This window comes from Centruroides sculpturatus, unplaced genomic scaffold, assembly GCF_000671375.1.
Source record: "Centruroides sculpturatus isolate CEXI.00-Female unplaced genomic scaffold, Cexi_2.0 scaffold427, whole genome shotgun sequence".
NCBI lineage: Eukaryota > Metazoa > Arthropoda > Arachnida > Scorpiones > Buthidae > Centruroides > Centruroides sculpturatus.
The window spans coordinates 446315-470804 of NW_019384635.1; the positions used below are offsets into that span (position 1 = coordinate 446315).

At 26.4% G+C, this 24490-nt stretch overlaps 1 protein-coding gene across 1 annotated transcript in view; it reads left to right on the forward strand.

Annotated features, from left to right (window-relative positions):
* The window catches only part of LOC111625859 (voltage-dependent calcium channel type A subunit alpha-1-like), a 243048-nt gene that overhangs the window by 174422 nt on the left and 44136 nt on the right, over positions 1–24490 (forward strand). The window contains exons 28-30 of the mRNA XM_023369099.1: positions 16183–16260; positions 17814–17942; positions 21179–21244. Coding sequence (XP_023224867.1) covers positions 16183–16260; positions 17814–17942; positions 21179–21244 — 273 coding nt within the window. The remainder of the gene's footprint in view (positions 1–16182; positions 16261–17813; positions 17943–21178; positions 21245–24490) is intronic.

Below are 24490 nucleotides of genomic sequence, written 5' to 3' on the forward strand. Positions count from 1 at the left end.
TATATATATTATATGCATGAAAATACAGTAGTTAAATTATTTTGTGACATCATATATATATATATATAATGTCACAATATATAATATAATATATATATGATGTATTTTCATGTATATAACCTGTTTATCTGTGTTCAAAAGAAAATTTGAATGATGATGGTGCAGTTTTAAATTGTAAATTATGAACTAGCATATATGGAGCAGCTATTGTTTCATATGTGTCAGATATATGGTGGGATGGATTATGTGAAAATTTTATATTTTGTTACAGAAATTTTTGTAAAATATAAGAAGTGTGAAATAAGCATGAAAATATAGTTTTTATTCTCAAAGAATTTTGTTTTATAAAATTATTTTGAAGGCATATTTATCATTTTGAGAACTGTGAGTTTATTGACAAAAGAAAAAGCTGAATATTTTTGTCATGATATTGCAGTTTCTAATTTGTAAATTTGTCTAATCAAATATATTTTTTCTATTAAAATTTTTCTCATTACATATATAATTATAAGAAGTAAGTTTCATTATAATTGTATTGTAACAGAGTTATAAACTCAAAAAAGTATGATGTGGAGATTATTTGTTTGTTTGATGCTAATATATTATCCCTACATGATATTTAAATATATTGTGCATAAAAACTGTGTATATGAGAGTTTCCAAAGCATTTAATATCAAACAATACATCATATGTCAAGAAACATTTAGAAATCTACTTGAGAAGTTGGGAAAAATTCTTGTACAATGAATTAGAGATATACTTAAAGTTTCTTTGATTTAAATTTTAATATTTATGTAGTTTTCTTATTATTTACTCAAGAGCACATGAAAATTAAGATTATATCTTATATTTTAATATATAATCTAATGGAATAAAGCAAACAGATTTAACAATTGGATTGGGAGCATTTTGAAATTAAAATTGAACAAAATTATATTATAATCTTTGCTTCATGTCCTCTGATTATGACAAACTTCTTGATATACTTTAAAATTTTATTAATTTTTGAGACAATTTTCCAAAAAAATACTAAATATTCTTCACAGAAAATATCTTTGAATCTTTAATTTCATAACAGTGTAATTTTAATGAAATAATCTATTTTTAGTATAAATAGTTATGGAAAAAAGTTTGATTATCTGTGTTTGTTTTCATTTTTTCATGATTGTAATGGTTACGAGATATAATGGATCAGGTAGCAAGGAAAGGGAGATTGGGAGTTGAGGAGAGTAGGCTAACAAGACAAAATTATCATTTAATCTGTGTGAAGGATCCTTTGTGTAAGAAATTGTAGGCCATTCAAAGACATTTTGGATCTTACAACACAAAATTTGGTACTATACTTTATATAAATATTTAGCTTGTTTGATCCAAAATGTCTTTGTATTATTAAGAAATATAAAACAAAACCATTTATTTTCTATTTAAACAATAATACATACATATATATATATATGTATATATATTTTTATTGTCATACATCAATGGTCTAGAGTGAAAAACTTGTAATGCCATATTTGCAACATTTGAGAGAAAAGTGAAAAAAATGCAATAAAAGATTTTGGTTTTGACAATTAAAATTGTTTATCCCAATTAATTGGACAATTTAATGGTTTAAAAACATTGGTTTTAATAGGTTTTTATTCTTAAAGCATGTGTATTTTTAGATTTTAAAGGACATACAAGCTAGAAAGAAATTTCATGACTTATGAGGTTCTCACTATAGGCCATCAATATAAAGTATATACACTATTATATGCTAAAATTATCAATTATGTTTTATTTTAACAAAGTTTAAGTTAATTTTTTAAAAAATATAGAAATAAAAGCCATTAAAAGAAAAGGATATATTTTAAGCTGTAAGATATCTAACAGTTATTTTCAATAGACATATTAATCCTTTTATAGTAAAGCTCAAATAATAATAATAATAATAATGTTTTCTGTTGTAGATTCATAATGATGTTTGATTTAATTATTTATAAAAAATTTTCTGCTTTTCTTGCAAACAGATGAGAAGATATATAGTTTTCTAATTAAAAGAAAAATATGTTTAATCAGGAAATTTGAGTTACATAATTTTATTAACATGTTTTTATTAAAGCATAAAAATAAAATAAAATTTATTCTTCATTATTTATGCTTCAAATAAAGTATTTTAAGTCATATGTCGGACTGAAGAATTTTCAAAACAGAATTAAATTATATATAACATCATTGCATCTAGCATTTTATTTATTAAATAACTTCTAATTTATAAATGTTTGAACATATTTTATATCCAAAATTTTATGAGAAAACACTAGGAGAGACCAATATAAGTTAAAGAAATTTTAAGAACTAGTCATTAGAAAATATATGTTATAATTAGGGTCAAAGGAAAGATTAACAAGGGAAGTACTCAAGAAATTAATCAAATTTTTAAAAGTTAAGGTATTCATTTGAAAGATTATATCTCACCTTACTTCCTACCAATTTCTTCTGAAATATACTAAATTTTGAGATTTAAGGATTGGAAATTGTGGTATAGAACCATAAGTGAATAACTATGACATTGTTATTTTCAGAAAATGAAATTTGAAAAGTAAACCAAGCAGAAATTTGTTATTTTATGTAATCATTTGGAATTTTACATACCTGCCTATGATTACAAATAGAGCATATTGAATATAATAGAAATACTCTGTTATTGAAAAACTGCAAAATTTAAAGTTATCCATTTATGGTTTTATACCTAAGAAATATAATTGTCAGTACAAAGTTCATAAGCCATAAAATTCTCAACCTTTCAGTCAGCCATTTTTGAATTTGAACAAAATATATATGGTCATGAATAATTTATTTATTTGTAGAACTGTACTATATAACAAGAATCATTCTGCATAATCATAGGGGAAAAAGATAGAACTCTTCAAGGGCCCTGGGTTATGTATGTACATATTTCCAACCTTTAAGCTCAAAATGTCCTTCATGTTGGAAAATTGGTACCAATACTTGAGGTAGGAAGTAATCTGTCAGATAAATATCTTAATTTCTAGAACTTTGATTAATTTCTTAGATATTAGTACCCTTGTAAATGCTAGTAAAATGTAGACTGGAAGATTAGAGTAACAAAATCTGACTTCATTTAAATGAGACAAAACATTATGATAATGACAATAATGGTAGCCTCTTAAACTGAATGTCTAATCACTATATCATCATAAATACTTTTAAAATCCAGGCCAACATTTTATCAAATGATATATTTCTCATCATATATAATCGGATATATATAAATCCAATTAGGATCGCAAATATTTTTCAGAGATATATATAATTACTGAAAAATATTTTTGATTCTAATCAGATCTTCAGATCAGAAATATTCTAACCATAAAATGCTTAGAACATGATACAAAATTTAAACTTAAAAATTTCACATAAAGTGTAGAAAATTATACAAATGATGATAATTATGTTAATATAAATTTGTTAATAACAAACATAAGAAAAAGTAAATAAACAGAAATATGCAAAAACTCAAAACAATATAATGCATGTCTGAAAATTAAACTGTAACTGGATTATCCCAGCGTATCGTAAAAACTCTGCCATGTGTACAATAGACTTTTTTCTTCTTTGAAGTTTATGCACATGACTTTAATTTTCAATTTTGTGAATTTTGAGTACCTCCAGTATTCTGAGGTAGTTAGTATACTAGGAATGCCTGATTATTTTTGACCTGAAGAGATGATCAGAATTGAAAACATTTGTCAGTGTGTGTATATATATATATCTCATCATTTGATTAAATGTTAGACTGGATTTTAAAGGTATTTGTATTGTGATGTTATGAGATGGACGTTCGGATAATAACGTTCGGACTTGGTTCCTTACAGTTATAATGACAATTATTACATAATATGAGAAAATATCAGTTAAATTAATCATCAACACTTTGAATAGAATGTAAAAGTATTTATTATTAATATATTTATATAAAGTAAATATATTTGATATAAATTAAAGAATCTAACATTTACATAAAGAATCTAACTTTTTCCTGGAAACAGAATGTTCTCTTCTCTATATATATATTCAATTTCAGCAGAATGTGCCAGTATGCCTTACCAGCATATAGCATAAAAAGTATTGATAGCATGTACGGTACATAGTACCTACCAGCAGTTGCTCAGAAAAAAATTCTATATGTTCTATTCACCATATATGTATATTGGGAATAATTTTTTTAAAAAAAGAGCATTGTTTTTTTAATTTTACATATTGTTTAGTGAAATAATATCTATTAAAGGCTAATCACATGCAGCAGTTTATTAAAATATTTCAAATAATTATTATTATATTTATAAATAGTAAAACATTTGAATGTCGAATAATATACAAATTTATAATTTAAAATTATATAAGATTTCTTTATTAAGTATTTTTTTAATTACATTTTATATTATATAATGTCTAATATAATTTTATTAAAAATATATAACATATTTTTATGATTTTTTAAGATTACTACTTATATTTAATGACAATTTCTATTATAAAAATAGAAGTTGATTGAGTTTTTGAGTAATGAAAAATGAAATAGTATAAAAAGTGATTAACATTGAATTTATAGTGTTAATTGAATATTTTCTCTTAAGAAAATTTTAGATCATTTCAGAAAAAAATCACTCTGTTTGATGAAATTATTGTTTTAAATAATTAACATTTAAAATTTATTTAATAATTAATCTTAAATTATTAAATGTGATGCAGTAAAGTTAGAATTTTATTGGGCTGCAATTTGAAAAAATTGTAGACCTATAAATTCCCACTGTTGTCCATCTGACTGACTGACTGACTGACTGTCCTTCCTTAATCTTGAGAACAGTTAGATAGATGAAACCGAGACCAGATATGGAAAGCTTAAGAGCAGGAGGCCACAATTAACTATATACAAACTTCCGATGAAAACTGGAAGTTATTTCAATTCAAAAATTTCCCCCGAAATGACTGGCATGACTCAATTGCTAAAGGAAAAGTATGATGTACAAGACACTACTAATTTGAAGATGGAGAGAATATATTTTAAATTAAATATATTAAAAATTGCAGCCCAGCATTGTGACGATATCACAATAAATATTTGCTCGTTGTATGTTAGTAACCAATACTCAATATGTATTTAAATATAAGTTATTACTACTTTTACTATAATTAAAAGCTAATAGTGGATGTTAAAAAGTTATCTTACCAAAAACATGAATATATTGTTAGAATGCAACAATTAAAGTTGTTGGTAAATGTAATTTCAATGTGTATATCATATTGTGTTGTGGTGATTTTATAAAGTTTTTCTGTTGCATAACAAAAGATTAGTTGTGCTGATGACAACCTCTTAGGGAGCTTTTAGTCATAATGACCTCATTTTACTCCCACTTTCTAAAACTGTTCCTTTAAACAAGTTGTGTAATCTTTTGTGCAATCTTTGTTCATTGTCCACATAACCAGTTTTACAAGTTTAATCAGTTACATCACAATTTCTGACAAGCTTAACAAGTCTAACTTATTTCCACTGAAAGTAACCAAATTGTTTGTATGTCTGTATTAAACAATGTATTTTTAAATTTAAATTTTTACATTACGATAGTCTTTAAAACTGAATTTTTTATATATTAAAGAAATAATCACATAATTCAAGGATATCTAACTTGTTTGGTATGGCAGGCAACACCAAATGAGTTAGATACTCAGTTATATTGGTATCTTAAGCAAATTGCATGAATTAGTGAGTGGCATTTTCTTAAAGAAACTCAGAATAAATCTGTGATGTGGAAGAATAAGGGCTAATGTCATAGACACATTTGCCTTTGATATTGACCCTTATTCTTCTAAGTTGCAGAAATGATAAGTAATGTATCTAAAATATTTAACTAATATATAAATTATTTGCAGTAACAATATTTTCTACATACAAAAGAAATATTTCATCAAGATAGAAAATAGTTCAAGCTTTACATAAATTTTAAATAATTATTTCAATTACGAAATGAAGTATCATAATACTTCATTATAATGGATGCATTGAGAAGATCATGCAGAATCTCAAAAAGAGAAAGAACAACTAATGAGAGAATCAAAGACCTAATGGAACTGAAGGAGATAGTTTTGGAAGAAATAAAGAGGAAACAACTCATTTGGTTTGGACATATGAAAAGAATGAGTGACAAAAGATTCCCGAAAATGCCAATAGAATACAATCCACAAAAAGGAAAAAGAGAGGACGACCCAGACAATGGAGTAAAGTTAGCATGTAGTGAAAAGGGGATTAAAAAGAATGGTGTATGGATATAGAGAGATGGAGAGGGTTCTTGGAGATCGGAAAGCAACGTCAGACGCTATAAACCGATATATATATATAGAAGTATCATAATCAGTTATGACTTATTTTTATTTTATGGCGGCTTTACCTCTAGTTTACTGGCATCTTATTGCCTGAACAAAAGCACCAGAATTTGAAATAATGACTACATATGTTATCGAAAATTTAACCATAGAATTTAAATGTTTATTAGTATTATGAACAAAATTGAGTATTATTTTTTGTTAAAGAAAATATCTGATATCTGTTTACAAGCACTTACATATTTAATGTACTTTTATGTTACCAAGTATGCCTTAAATTTTTGAACATTGTATTTTTTACATCAGCTAATTATACAAATCAGACAAGTTAATTTAACATATAATTCTATAAGAAACAAGTATAGGATTTTTCATTTAAAATAAATGTACTGAAATCAAAAATTTAACAGGAACAAAATTTTAATAAACTGAATGAATGTTTTTGATGGTTTTAAACCATCATCTTCAGGTTAAGTTACAACAGCATTCTATTATAACTTAACTTGAAAATGAGATACAACATAATTTTTGAATGGAAAGAAATACAGTTCCATTGGTCATTAAAGAGCATGTTATTGATGTCAACGTGACTGACAAATTATTAACACAATGGTTATTTTAAAAGTATTTCAAATAGTGATTTCCAAGCTGTAGAGAAGATGTCTTCATCTCTATATTTTATGGCTGCATTTTCAGTTGGTCTTATAAATTTCTAGTTTCTAAAAATGTTTTAAAAGGACCCAGTCTGAACAGGATATAATTAATGCGTGTGTTCAGTGAACATGCAGTTACTCCTAAGTATACCCACTCTCTGGCAAAAAGCTGTATTGTAATTATTACAGAACATTTTTCATGTTAGATATTGTATGGTATTGATAAAGGATAATAAGTAAGTTTGATACCAAGTATGAAACTTGATTTTCAATATTTCTTTTTTCTTTGAGATAATGCTTTTGCTCTAGAGGCAGTAGATGGCGATATTCAAGTAATATTGAGTTCTCTATGGAAAGATGTTATTTAATTTAGATCATCAGTTGGATACATGAGTATACATTAATATTATATATTGTTATCAATTACTCAAAATTATCACCTTTTTACATTTGATTAATTCTTCCTAGTTCCAGTACAAGTGAATATTTTTATTGTTATCAATTACATTTTTTTAAATTGTGATGAACATTGTTTCTTATATATCTTTATAGTAAACTTTTTATTGTATTTTACTGTTTTTTTTCCTAATGTTATATTGTATATTTGCTGTATTTTATTTATTATTTGGATTTGTTTCCTGGGGAGGTATTTATTGTTCAAGAGAGATTGCTTTATTATAAGAAAACGTAAAAAAAGACAAATAAATTAAAATTTATCGATAATAGCTTTAACCAATAATTCAACAAAAACTTTTAAAGTTGGCAAACATTCTCATCTTTAAACCCAAGCTTTCTTATCCAACATCATTCTATTATTAGATTTAGTACAGTGGAACCCCGGTTAACGAACGTCCTGGTTAACGACCAAATCGGTTAACGAACTTTTATTTTGCAAAAATTTTGTCTCGGATAACGAACAAAATTCGGATAACGAACGTAACGGTATTTTGTGTCAAATTTTAGTTGGTGTTAGGCATGCGCGAGTTAAGCATTGCTTTTCCGAGTGTTTGTGCTATGCTTCTTTTTTCAGTTTTGTGATTTATATATTTAATCAATATGGCATCCAAGAAAGAAAAAAGTCATAGTGGCAATAGAAAACGACAACGCAATATAAACGACAATGCGCTATCGCATTTGAGAAAAATTTTGATTAAAAGAGTAAGACAATCAACTTTAGATCAATTTCTTGTTCCTTACGGAAAGAGTTTGTTTGTTTGTTAAGTTATGGCAACGCAACACTTGGGCGATCTGCCTAGGGGGAATGCCTTCTGGGAGGTGTTTTTAAGGGAAACTGGCCCCTATTTAGGCGTTACAGACGTGGAGAAATCCCGGAAAACTCCACGTGGCCAGCCCATCTGAGCGAGGTGCGAACCCACGAACGAACTCCCCGTGTTCAAGGTACGAAGACCACTTAGCCACTGGTGGGTTTTTTTTACCGAAAGAGACTTCGACTCGAAGAATCTTCCGATGAAGTGCTACCCGTTATTTTTTTGGAGGGGATTCCCCTTCTAAGCATTAAGGTTCGTATATCTCCACTTTTCTGCCACCAACTACAACAAACGAAGGTATGTTGTAGTTTATTACAGTGCTATTTTATTAAACAAAGTTTACATGTTTGTTGCTGTAATGATAGATACTATGTTTTCCTACTTTTTCATCAAAGAAAATTACTGTATATTACAAATAAAATGACAAAAATTTCGGAGACTAGAACGGATTAATTGCATTTGCATTAATTTCTATGGGAAAAATTGCTTCGGTTAACAAACAATTCAGTTAACGAACGGAGTCGTGGAACGGATTAAGTTCATTAACCGGGGTTCCACTGTATTTTGTTTTGCGATTGTGTTGTTCATAAATTGTTTCACATAATTTCAGTTATACTAGCAAACATTGTTTAGTTGGTTACGTTATTCGCACAATACCCTAAATTTAAGATATATTTGATATTTCTAAGTTAATTAAAATTTTTAGAATCTCACTTTAAATGTAAATAAAATTGAAACTAAACTTTACAATACAGTATAATTTGGTTAAAGGAAACTTTCTTAACTCAAAATTTTTGCTAACTTGAATTTTATTTTTGTCTCAACTTATCTCCCATAGAATCAATGCATTCTGTGTTTTTATAAGACAAAATAGTTTTGAGATCTCATTTAACTAATTTGAAATTTAAGATCCTAAAACTTTATTTCATATCTGATTATGTGCAGGGGATTGACAATATTATCACAAAGTTGAAGATTGATATCGATATGTAGAATTATGCTTCTGAAATAATAACATAAAATTCAAAATTTTAACAATGATTTTGTACCTAAAGTAACAATCTTAAATTGCAAATTGACAAATCAAATATTAGCTCTTTAAATTTTTAAAATTTCAAAACGTAACAAACACGTTTATATATATATATCACTAAGCCCAACGTATTGATGATAAACCAAATTAATGCCATAATTAATCTGGCTATTTTTTGCTACTATTAACAATTAGATGTTAAGTAATTTATGCCAAAGTGGATGATTATAAAGGTTGTGGACGTAGGGGTTGACCCCAGTCGTCTCTGTGAATAACCATGGATGGTTATATCAAGAATTAAATATGTCTGAAAGTGAAGACTTAGAGGTCTGGGTGGCATAACTGGCAATGTCACTGCAAGGTAAGCAGGAGTTATGGGTTTGAATCCACTCTGGGTCGATTCTTTTCTTCCAGACTATTCTAAAATTATTTAATAAATATTAAATTATTATAGTTATTAATTTTGATAAAAGATGGCACTTAATGTCTATCTCATACTAAATTACTTAATATCTAATTATTAATAGTAGTGAAAAATAGCTTGATTAATTACGGTGATTAGTTTGTAATGAACACATCTATGATTGAGTTATTTATTACTCAAATTTGTGAGTTCATATATATTTATCTTACTTGGAACTAAACATTTATACTGTATAAATTTCATTGTAAAATTTGAATTTCATTTTGACATTTTTGTTTCTAGAGTGACTATTTAATTAGTATATTGAGCATTTTCATTCCAAATTAAATAGAAATGGTAAACAAGAGAAAATTAAAGATTTTGTTGATAGCAGAAAAAGAAATGTAAAGATCATGGAGGGAAGCAAAATGAAAAAAATCAGAAATTTTGAAAGAATGTAACACTCCATTAAGCATCCTCTTTATATATGAAAAGTTTCAATAAACAACAGAATCAAACAAAACAGAAAAGAAAGTGTACATATGAGTATACAGATACTAAAAAGTACATGCTGTAAACAAAAATATTCTTATTGGTGAAACTTGTTAGAAGAAAAGCTGAATAATTTGGACAACATTTGAAGAGTATATACTGGATTTAAAGTAAGTAGAAGGTGGTGGATAAATTTAAGAGGCTTGAAACAATTTTTAATAAAATCTACAGTGAAAGTACAGAAGTATGAGAGCACGATTACACGAAGTGGTTGAAAAGTTTGAGAAATTATACAGTACTATAAACCAGGTGTTTTCAACACATGAAGTGCTTTATTTTTTATATCTAATGGACAAAATAATAGTGTTCAAAGGTAATTCATGTTAAAGAGGTAAAATAAAAATGTGTAACACTTTCTTTGGGAGCAAATATGACATATAATGAAAAACTGCCATCATTATTAATTGGAAAAAGTCTTTAAAATCTGAATGCTTCTACAATGCCAAGGTTTTACTTGTACAACATGCAGCAAATGAAAAAACATCAGATCTTTTTCTAACTGACTGATAGAGTTAGACACCTGCATGATTGCCAAAAGCAGAAAAATTATTGTTTTTATTGATAGTTGTAGTACACATTTCATGATTTTCTCTCTGAAAGTTATAACAGTTTAATTTTTATCATCAAATAGAACTTCTGGATTGCAACATTTGAATCGGAAGTCATTCCTGATCTTAGGGTTAGATATAAAAAACTTATCATATGAAATATGTTGCCGTGGGACACTGAAGATAGGCTACATGAGTTCAGAGTGAATGTGCTACATGTAATTTGAATGATTGACAAAACTTGGAATGAAGTTTTACAAAGCATCATTGCAAATAGCTTAACTAAAGCAGATTTTGGTCCATTTGTTGACTATATCAAAAAAAGACTAGGTTAATCTCATTACAGCAATGACAGTTGAAAAAATGTTATTCAAAGATTTTGTCAATTTGACAATGATATAGATGTCTGCAGACACTTATCTGAAGATATCATTATTGAAGTAAAGAACCAAGTAGAAGAAACAAGTGATGAAGACAAGGAAGAAATAATTCCTTTCAAGGAAAAAATCCTGTTCTCCTCCTACATATAGAGTAATCAAAAAAGCTCTTGAACTTTTAGGAGTTTTCTAGAAACTATATCATTCATAAAACAAAATGCTTTCAAAGTAGTTGACTGTATTGAAAACATTGATGACAATCTTTTGTGATAGAATTTTTTCAATAATAGTGTCAATATTTTGTTATACAAATATAAACATCCCTTAACCCAATCATTGATTAATGTCAAACAAATCTGCTAGATTATATCGGGTTATAATGAGAGTTTCCTGTTATGTGATTTACTAGCTGACAATGGCAAGAGAGAAGAGAGGTTATATGTGTGTAGTGGTAGTACTGAAGCAAGACACTGTTTTAGTATAAACTGTTTATTAGAGTATGACTTCCTTACAAGATTTTGTCTTTATATCATATGAATCAATTCCTTTGCATGAAAGTCCTAAAAGGGATAAGGTGATCTTTCTAGATGTTTTCTTGTATAGATTCTTTCCCAGATTTTGTCATCATTTCAGCTTTGGCAGAATTGTACTCCATTGAGCCTACAGTCCTGTGTGGCTTCCAGGATAAATGAATAATGTTGATGCTCCAAAAAAAAAAGGAAACAGTGTGAATGGAGTCCAGTGGTTTAGTAGTCATTGAATTCCATGGACACAAAAAGTTGACAGATAATACCAAGCACCAGGGACAGATCTTGGTTAAAGTCTCTGATGTGTCATGGAGACACGTGTTTATATCTGTCTGGTTTCATGATCATCTGTCTTGACTGGTCTTGGTTTCACTCTTGATTTGTTTCATATTTGTTTCCAAGGAAAATTTGAGATTAGCTTGGATATAGGCAAGGTTGATGTCTTAACTTGATGTTGAATTTCAATCCCAACCTGAGATGGTTAATCTTAGGACTGACTTTGGTCATATCAGTTCTTCTCTCATATAATCTTAAACAAATATATTTTGTCTTTTTATAATCTCTTTCTTTCCTTTCAATTCAAAAATTTTGTCTAAATTTTGATGAAGAGTTCAGATTCTGTCCAGAGCCTCACAATAATATGGTTACTATCAGTGATGACATTCGAAATATTTAACAAAGGGTTCGCTAACAGAAAATTTTTCCTTAACAATTTTTTTTTCGCTCAAATGGTGCCTCTAGTTTAGTAGTGTTACAGAGTATAATACGTATATTTTAATATTTTTAAAAGAATCAAACCATTGAGAAATGTTACATGTGTTTAACAAGGTTCTGAAAACTTTGAAAATGTTAACAACGGGTTCGGCCGAACCTGTGCGAACCCGCTGAATATCACCACTGGTTACTATTTAATTATTAAATATAATCTAGCAAATAATTTGACATCAAAGTCTTGTTATTTTGTCCATAAATATATTTGTTGTAAATTCTGACAACATTAAAAAATAACAAAATATAATGTATTTAAGTCTAACTATATTGTTGAATTGCAATATTTATGATCTCATTAAAATAATGGTAGTTTCTGTAATGCAAAATTTTGTTAACTTGAAAATTTTTTTTCGTCCCTTCCAGAGACAAAAAGTTAAGTTACCAAGAGTCTATTGTAATAATTTATCATCTAATATTTGTATTATTAAGTAAATTTTATCTCATTGATATGAAGTATTATGGCGTTTTTAATTGTGAAAACTCACAGAATTAAATGTTATCATCTTTTTTTGTCAATATTTTAGGATTATCCCCACTCAAATACTATTAAACATTCCCTTTGTCACTTGTTTTGGTACCTTTCTTAAGATCTGTAACAGAATAAATTATTAATGCAATTTTTTTAAGTTTATTACAAAAGCTTGATTTAATGAACAGTATGTTGCTAATTTTCTCAATGTTAAATTTTCAAAATAAAAAAAATTCATTGTACTTAAACTGTAAATACTTCACATGCTTTTGCTCCACTTTTAATTCCAATGAATATAAATCTGAGAGCATTTTCAAGTTTTCAAACAAGAAATTTTAAAATTCTTTAAAACTGAAAATATTTTAGTTTTTGCTTTTTAATAAAACAAGGATTTTAATTAAAGTAATGTCTTGAGGTTATTTAAATTCTGGTATAAGCATGTATAAGGCTAAATAAATACCAATTATAGGATTATAAGTTCTTAAATTTAAATCATCATAAAATATTTTCAATATGTTTTAGATATATCTGATATATAATTTCTTTAAGAAAATACAGTAATTTAATTAATACCTAGTTATTAATTTAAACCAAACATTAATATTTTATTAAAATTATTCCATATTATTATTTACTTATTAAAACAATTTAGCAATGTAAGCAATAATATCACTATCCTGTAATAAATTTTAATGATAATTTTTTTAGTAATGTATAATTAAATTTTGAAAATTCTAGAAATTCATTGGCATGGAGAGGATTTGTTCTTTAAATATTGCTCATATTCTGGTTGCATTGATAGTTGTTATCTGAATATACTGAATTGAAATAGTACTGCCTAATGTTTATTAATTTTATATATATAATATATTTAAACATAATAGGAATCAGGATGGTATAAGTAATATGATATATTCTATCTTGCAGGATGATATGAACTTGTACTAAAGTGGATGCTGTAGTTTTTCTTTGGCTATATTGTTGAATTGCAATATTTATGATCTCATTAAAATAATGGTTGTTTCTATAACTCATTCTGTTTCTGTAACTGGGATCAGGGACCTATTCACAATATATTTATTTGACAAGCTGAATAGCTTTCTGTCAAATAATTACTTGGTTTAATTCTTAAAATAATGCAGCTAAATATGTTTCTAACAATGACTGCCATTTTTCTCAAACTAACATCAGAAATTATAGTTTTGTAAAATCTAGTTATCTCTAAATAGGACAACAAAGAAAGGGATAGGTAAAGGGATAGCTGTACTTTTTTTTTTACATAATCATAGTACTTAAATGATGAAATTTCAATAATATAATAAATTCATTAAAAATGTGTTTTTTTGTGTTTGGAATATTAGAAGCTGGTAAAGCAAGATTTTGCTGATTAAGAGTCAGATTTGGTAATACTAAGAATACGTTAACTCTTCCTTGTGCCACCATTTGATGTTTGTGAAAACATGAATTTGCATATGTCAATTATGCATAAAACTTTTGTTTAAACTGCAATAGCATAACTGATAATGTATTCATATTTTGATAGTTATGGATTTTAATCTCATGCCATGTTTTCTTAAATTTTTCAATATTTAATTAAATTATCTTAATTTATTTAATCATTCAAGTTATCACCAAATAATGGAACATCTATCTACAATGCTAAATTGGTACATAAATTAGCTATCAATAATGCAATATAATTTCTATGAAATATTAACTTATATAGTTTAAGTGATATTCTAAAAGTAAAAGATCATAAAAATATGTTATCTTACTAGTGTTTTATGATTTTAAAGTATATAGTACATATAATTCAAACCAGTTTGACTCTTTTATCAAATTTAAGTTTAAATTACTGGATTATCATGAGGATGCATTAAGCCAGTTTTGATGATAATTAATTAAAACTGGTTTTAATATTTTAAATAGGACATGCTCAGCAAAATATTAAACAATAACCAAACACCTTTATCATTGCCAAGAAAGTTTATTTAAAACAAACTTTCTCAGCAATGATAAAGGTGTTTGGTTATTGTTTAATATTTTATTTATTCATGCATACTGGATACTCCTTGATGCAGGGACAAAAAAAACACGCTTATATACAATGAACATAAGATCACAAACAAAATTATAGAATAATAAATTATACAAATAATAATTTAAATTTAAATTAAGGTTTAAAATTGAAATGTAGTAATTAAAGTTTAATGTTTGGGAGCATCTATCAATAAAATAAAACAATCAAAAATAAGCAAATTGCTTGCCTATAAAAAAATAAATAAGTTAGTAAGAAAGACACAGCACTGACAGATGCTCCCAAACAACACCAGCAATAAGGCCAAATTTATAGTAGAGGAATCACATCCCCTAAAACAAAAGATCAACAGATTTTCTTAGAAAACGAAACACTTTAAATTGATAACGTGGTTCCAATAAAATATTAAGAAATAAAGACCTGGTAAGAACTTCGCAACCAAAAAATTTCTTCACGTAACACTTTAACACACCCACATTTAGCCAAAATATGCCAGGCATCCACAATTTCTTTCTCAACACAAAAGTTACACAATTCTTGTTTTAATATATAAAAAATAATTCAGTAATTTAGGCTTATATTTTGAATTCAAAATAATGTGATGTTTAAAATTGTTAATACTTTTTTAATTAAATATTTTAGCTTAGTCTTTTGGAAAACTTACATTTGATATATACAAAATCTGACACAATGTTATACATTTTTAAGTTCTTACATTGTTGTTATGTGTATATTGTCAACTGTCAAATTTCAATATATCACATGCATTAATATTTTCTTGAATAAAATCTATAATTTAGTTAAGACAGACTGTATGACCTTCCATATAGATCTTGTTAATCTGGCACCTATGGGACTGGGTTTATTGTAGCCAGATAAACAAATTTCTACTGTACATTATTACATAAATTTATATTAGGAACTGTTAAGCCCTGCTATTTAATGTCTGGAATTTTATTTCAATAATTTTGACATGTTCACAAATTAATACTTTGACAGTTGATTATCTAATTATTTAAAGATAAACAGTAAACAATATTAAATGATAAAATTTAATAATTATTGTTAATTTTGCATTAGTTAATTATATAATTATAAATTTTTATTTTGAATTAGTTATTATAATTATAATTATTATCATTTTACTTTTCTAAGAATTTCTTCAAAGATCCCTGGAATACGTTTGATTTAATAACTGTCATTGGAAGTGTGGTGGATGCAGTTCTTTCAGAGGTATGAGTGTATTTCAAAATAAATATTTTTTTTTAACTTTCAAATGTTTGTAAAAATTATATTGTTTTAAATAAACATATAAACTAAATAATCAGATATCATAATTAATTTAAATTGATAAAAAATAAACTGTTTTATTGGAGCCCACTCTACATCAATAATCCAAATATTATCTGTTTTCAGAGAAGACACTCACAAAAATAAAATAGCATAAATATATGTACCAGGTATATATAGTATTAATTTAATTTTGTATATATGTCACATTTTATTCACAAAGATTAATTTTTAGTTGCAGTTGTGTACTTTAATAAAAGATGTGCACAGACAGTTTGCTCTTTCAAAACCAATAGTCAACTAACTTTATTTCTTTTTGTTCTTGCTTAAGCAAGGACTCACAAATTGTTACCATTAAGTTAATTATAATCATATGTACAGAACAAATCACTAGAACAACACAAATGATATAAAACAAATGTAATACATTTCATTTATATGTACTTATGGTATTAATGTAATGTTATAATCTACACTAATATTATAAAGAGGTAATGTTTGTAAGTTTGTATGTAGGGGTAATCTCCAAAACTACTCATCCGATTTCAAAAATTCTTTCACCAATATTTAGAATGAAACTTCAGGGTGGACATAGGCTGTATATTATTCCGTTAAACATTCATATAAATTAAAAGATATCATCTAGGGTTAAGGCTTTTATGTCCAACAGATGGCACTATGAGTACGACGCCCTAAGTTTGCTTTTCTGTGAGGCATTATGCTTTTCTGTGAGGATGAACTAAAGCAGATCATCATCTATCTATCTATATAAATAAAAATGTAATGTTCATTTGTTCCTACCGATTCCTTTGAAATTTTGACACAACGCTGCATTCGAATACGCATGTGTTTTTATATAATATACGTGTCGAAATTCCCCCACTGGAGGGAGATGGGCAGGATTAATGTAAAGAACTTGGCTTCTATTATACTATTTTAGATGCGGTTTTTTGCGTTTTTGATTGTGTTTTAATAGGGTACGTCAAGAGAATGTACACTAAGAAGGGATTTTTCGAAAAATTCCCCCCACGGGGGAAGTGTTATACATTTATAATAGATACATTTTGAGCCACAACAACGCATGTCGGGGTCTGCTAGTAGTTAATAACATCAATGCTCTATATATAGAAATATATAGTTTCAAAATCTTTGGTTTATCAAGTCCTGAGATACAATGCAAATAGATGCCAACACAGAATTTTTTTGAGGGGATTTACATTTTTGGGCTGCTGGAGTGTCAAAACATCAAACATTGCAAAAAAAAAACTGAGAGGTTCAGAATTATCTACCATATTTTTCTTATGCAATATTTTGAAACATCTGGGAAAGTAAAAGTATATCATATTTTAAACTAATGTGAAGTTGTAGATTTATTTATTAATACTATATCTATAAATATATTTATCTATGAAAGAAAACTGAAATTATAATTATTTGTAAACAAATATTAATTAGAATTTTATCTAAATTTATTTGATTTTGTGTGTTTTTCTTAGACTGGAAGTGTGTCAAAACAATTCAGTGTTGGATTTTTAAGATTATTTCGTGCTGCCAGACTAATAAAACTTTTAAGACAAGGTTATACGATACGAATATTACTTTGGACATTTGTTCAATCTATCAAAGTAAGTTATGTATTTTTTTTTATAATTATAATATAGTTTAATGTTTTTGTGTAAAAGCCTTTGGCCTTTCAGAATTTTTTTAAAAAGTATATAAAGTAATATAAACTTTTCATCAAATTTTTATATTCAGCTATATTTTTCAAAATCAGAATATCAAATAAAATTATTTTTTATATAATATTGATGTGTATCAATATTATTATATATAAAAAATAATTTGCTGTGACGAGAAAATTTCAAAGTATCAAAATTACTCAGCTTTGCAGATCTACAAATACAATTACAAATGCTCTTCAACACACAAAACTATTAACTTTAATTTTAAATCCAGCAAACTTTAATTCAACTTTAACAAACATTTTTTCTAATAATAGATCTGCTTCAGGTCAATAAAGCTTAACATCTAATTCTGGGATGTACAGTGTGTAAGACATTTTCAGTTAATCACTATGATGTCACAGTACCACTTACTGCACTAGTGGACATTTTTGTAACTAACTTTTTTGTTTTCAAATAAACTTCCATTACCACAGAAGTCTGTACATGAAATATAATGTCATTCTGCTGATTAGTTTCTTATTTATATTTTTTTGAAATGTGAACTTTAATTATGAACACCTTATATATAAACAAACATTGCTAAACCCGATATATAACATAACTAAACACCAACCATATGCCGAAAATCTATCGGCGGGCTAGTAAAACTAGCCCGCCGATAGATTTTTGGCATGTGGTTGGTGTTCACCTTGTATATAATCATAAGATGATGAACCTAACAAAGCTATACCTCACAATGATCATTTTTATTTATTTTCTATTTCTATTAGTGTCTTTCTTGTTCGTGTTTATAAGATTATCATCTGATACATTGTACATTTATTATTCTAAATGTTCATGATCATATTGCCTTTAATATGTCATAATATGAATAGATTAAAAGATTAGAACAGATTAATGAAAGCTATTTATCCAGTACTATAAACTTCTAAAAATCTGTCATAAAATAAATGTATAAACCTTAAATTGGCCTTGCAGATAAGTGAGCTTTTGATTATGAACATTTCAGTCCACTTCCAAGATCTTCCTTAAGTATATTCATTCAAAAATTGAAGGGATATATCTGAAGATCATCTTATCTTCAAGGTCAATTTAAGGTTTGTGCATTTATTTTCACTTTTTGCCTTATTATTAGAAGATTAATTTAATCTATGCCATATTTTTATTGATTAAGTTTTTTGCTGATAATAAATAGTATTAAAATGAAAGTGAGTGATCTGCAGACATAGATGTGACTGTTATAAATGTTAAATGATTTAACATGTTTGGTTTAAATTTAAACTGCAAGCGCTAATACTTAGATTTTCATGATATTGCTTTGATTTAATTAATATCATTTATATATTTTTATGTCAATCTCATTTTGCAACTGCAAATTATTTAAGCAGAAAAGATCAATCTAAGAGAAACTGTAATAGAATTATTATTGATATAGTGCATAATATTTTGTAAAATGATTTATGCTCACATAAAATTTAGACATTATAGTTCCTATTTTTAATAATTTCTATTAAACATCCATTCACCACTTATTGATTAAGTTGGAGACTTTATCAAGCAATCTGCTTGATAAAGTCTCCAACTTATTATTGTAATTCAGTGAATAAATTTTACACTAGTATTATTGGAAAAAGTTATTTCTGATAATTTCTATCTCAATTGATCAAAAAAATGTCACAAAGAGAGGTAACAAATAAAAATTTTGTAATAATTTGTAATAGAAAGCATGATTGGATGAAGGTGTTATGTAAAGTGACCAGATTTTAACATTGGTGAAGTGGGACAAAATTGAGGGGGGAGTGGTTGTCTTGTTGAAAAAAATTGTTCTGGAACAACCAAATTTTATCATCAAAGAATGCAAAAATTGTATTGTATTATATTTTTTTTAATAAACATTTGTAAATTGTAAATTTCAACATATGTAAAATTTACAAATATAATAAATTTATATACTATATGACAATTTTAAAGATTTTAAAAAATTTATAAAAGTACCTATGACAAACTATATTTTAACAATTATTTTAATCCTTCTGTATTTCTTTCTAAATAATAATAATACTAACTTGTTTTATTTTTCCTCTGAATTTGCCTTGAATGTCACTTTATTATTGTAATTTTTTTATTATATAATACTGTTGTAACCAAAATGAATCCAGCCCCACTGCTAGCAATAGAATGATACAAACTGATGTGCTTACTCTCACTAGTCATAGCTTTCTAAGGTGGCAACAGACAAGAGCTCTGTGCCATGTAACAAACAAAATATTCACTCTTTTGGAAAGCCTGTAAACATGCACTGCTCCGTTGCTGCAGAAGCGCACCCTAAACCATTTTCTGCCGGTCTTTACTGTGAACACGAAGGGTTTTGTCGGCACAGCATTGTTTATTTCCAATGCTCACGCACACCTTGGTACTGATATGTGTGATACAAAATGATGATTATGAATCTTAAACATAAGATATACGTTTATGACACATAATTGACAAAAACTTAGTCTTTCCAAAACTTGGGACAAACAAATTGTTAAAAACCAGGATTGTCCTGCCTAAAGCAGGACATCTGTTCACCTTAGTGTTATGTTATGGTCATTTAAAATTTTCCTGCATGGATGGTGTATGCATTTCTTTCTCTTATACCACCAACAAAAGTCTCAGAAATTAAACGACACTGTAACACTATTCTGTGGATATATTTACACCAAAATAAGAACACAATAAAAATTTGAAAATGAATTTACTCAAAACTTTGATTACATAACACTTTCATCCACTCATGTCTTCAATTATTTTATTTATTAAGCATTAAAATAATGAAATTAATTATTTTATATATCACTGTTTCATTTAAGTAAAAATTTTGTCAGTAAAAAATTTGTTTGATTAAACAAAGTACACATGTAGATTTATTTCAGTGTAATTTAGTTATTTCAAAATATAATTAATATAACAAATAATTCATTTAACCTAGAATATATAGACTTAATGAATAAATCTTATTAATTTTAAATAATTTATATAAAACTCAGAAATTATAACCAAAACTTACTTTATACATTTAGTTATTTATTCTGAATGCATTTTATGCACTTCCCTAGTCTTGAAATTTGGAAATTAAGTACCTCTTACTATATTATGATATTATTCAAATAAAATTTACTGATTTACTTTTCTAGGCACTGCCATATGTATGCTTGTTGATAGGCATGCTGTTTTTCATCTATGCCATCATTGGCATGCAGGTAGGTGTGTTTATTAATAATAAGTCGCATCGTCCATCTTTTGATGTTATTCGGTAATAGACAGCCGCATGGCATACCAATTGTATTTAGATTGACAGAAAGAAAAGGTCTGTGGTAGCATATGGTGATACTGCACAATGCCAATACATCTGCGTGTTAGCACGTGGCTGTTGAGCACGTGTATTTATGAAATCTTCATCGTGTTTCCTTGGTCCTTTGTCCAATCATATCTGTAGTGGACATTCAGGTAGTGGACCAGTGAAGAGTAGATGGAAAATACATATTTAGATCATATTCATCCTTGATAACTTTGTTTTTTCCCCTTTTAATTCTTCTGTTAATATTAGATACTCTTCAGAAATTGAAAATTCAAAGAAATTAATATTTTTTAATATTCAGGGTACATAATTTTATTTCAAAAATTTTGTTCATTTTTATTTATAAATTATTGATTTATTAGAACCATACAGACATTATTATGAGAAATCTTGCTAGAATTTATTTATTTTTTCTTAAATTATTGTAACATTATTTTAAGAAATTGTTCAAACTATGTTTAAAAATATAAGTTACTTTTATTTTTTGCACCATAATGATTAAAAATCCAAATTAGCACTGCTTCTTGTTAAATAATCAAGGATTTATTTAAAATGATAATGTTTGCAGTTTTTAATTGCTTTTGTGAGTCATTTCTTCCATAATTAAAAGTTTTTCTAATTTTAATAAGATTGGTATTATTTTTTTTGTGATATCATTGATCTTGATATCTTCAATTATGTGAAGATAGACATTATTTTATCTAAAACTGATAATTAAGACCTTAAAAGAACATATAATTTTGTAAATCATTTTTTCAATAGATAATTCTCCTGGCATAACAAATTTTTTAAAGTTTTTGTAGTCACTTCAAATCTTATTTATAAATATAAACATAATTTATAATTAGGAATTGAAGCAATTTATTTGTTTTTCTATTAAATAAGTACTGAAAGTAAGTTCAAAAATCTGTTTCCAGAATATTAATGTATTTTATCAAATATTTTTTAATGATATTTGTATTCATCATCAGGATATATTGTTGAAGTTAAATTTTTATTTATATATTTAGGTAATATGAATAAAAACATGCTAATTCAGTGGCTTTTATCATATCTACAATTTATATTACCCAAAAAAAGCAAGCCTTGTCATCAAAAATTACTACTGCCAACATTAAAGCAGCAGTAAAAAACAAAAAATAAATAAACAAAATTAAATCTTTTACCAGTTTATTTTTATTAATAAAAACTTGAACACAAAGTATACACTGATTTTATTGAAAGTTTCTGCTGTTCTAAAAGCTTGTGAGTGACCTAGTATCTGCCTAGACAGTTATTTTTATATCATATTATATAAACTAAACAGAAGAAAATAAAATTTAAAGAATATAAACCTAAAAAACATATCTCTTATAAACTATCACTGCCTTGGTCTGATGAAGTTCATGGTCAAAAAAGTTCATTATTCATTTATTTTTATGATAGAACTATATCAGCAAAATTTTATTTGCTGCTATACTTATATCATGATTCATCAATTTATTCTCATATAGCAATACTTGGCCATCAATCAAACCAATGTACCAATTGGCTTTACAACAAATGAAATTCATAATTTTTGCTTATACATTTAGATTATACAAAAAATTTAAAAAGTAGTATTAGAAATGAATAAAAAACGTTGGTAAAAATTGGCAGGTTTTTAAATTTTGTTTTTAATTTGAAATGAATTTTTCAGTTAGTTCATCATATATAAAATATGATATTCATATAAATTAGTTTAAGATAATTTTAAGAATAACTTACAAAAAGAGTTAAAATGATTTTCCAAACAATTTTTCACACAAATAACTAATTTCAAATCAGTAACTGTAACTGTAATTTAAATTAAAAGAAACCATACTTCTTGATTTTGATTAGTGTTATAGCTTACTTTTATAAGTCTCTCTAATTTTCTAGTAACTCTCTAGAATTACATAATATAAAACAAGTAAGCATGTTCTTACAGTTTTAATGACTTCAAAAGGCAAACTTGTTTCTATCTAATGTTTTCAGAATAATTTTCTTTCTAGTTCCATTATTATATTATTAATTCTCCACTAATTGAATTGTTTTAAAAATTGGTTTTGTCATTTATGTGTAAGTAGAAATAAATTCAAGTTTTATTTTTTGATGATATCATATGTCCTGTTTTTTTATTATATTATTGACATATTTTTTTATTCAAAAAATTTTCTTATTCTCTATATGTTTGTTTATTTTAAATGATTAATTTAATTAATTCAATAATCAACAACGTTCATAATATAACTATAATAATGTAAAAAAGTTTTGTATTAGAAGAAACTGGACAAGTTTCTTATTTAATAATAATTATATATCTGCATCATAGGTTATAGTTATTTAAGCTAAGAATTGATGTTCTCTTTTATTAGTTTACATGTAGTTCATTTGCAAAATATTTGTAAAAAAAAGAAACAAATTATGATAATGACTTATAGAGAAAGATATACAGAATAGTTATAGATTTATGTCTATAACTGTGTGAATTTTTAGATAGCATATTAAAACAGTGTCAAATGAACTGCCAGATTATATCAGGCTAGAATATTATGACTACTGTTAATAATTAAATACTAAATAATTTTCCTACAGGTTTGCACTTAAACCACATTTCTTGATAAATTTAGAATACCTAAGTTAATAATTAATATTTAATTTAAAATTTCTAAATTATTTATAATTAATAAATTTATCAAGAGATGGTGGTATGACACCTACCGTTAAGCAAAATTACTTGTATTCAATTATCAATAGTAGCCATATGCTAGCCTGATATAATCCAGCATTGCAATTGGCATTTATCAAATAATTTGTATTTGCTTATTTAAACAATTAGAAAAGTCATTTCATTTAATAAATTTGCCTTTTTTCTTTTATTTTCAAAATAATATATAGTAAAAATGGACACATACCAGTTATAAAATGTTGGGAACATTTCAACAAACTATTCAATAATTTTAATGTTTTGTTGGTTATAGCAGTTCATGAAATTATATAAATTTTATCTATAAAAAAATTGGTAGAATTTATATTTGTATCAGTTCTCATTCATAAAAAAACAATTATAAATATACATTGTAAAAATGTTTTGCTTAAATTATAGTTGATTACAACCATAATTTGAACAAACAATATCTTAAATGAT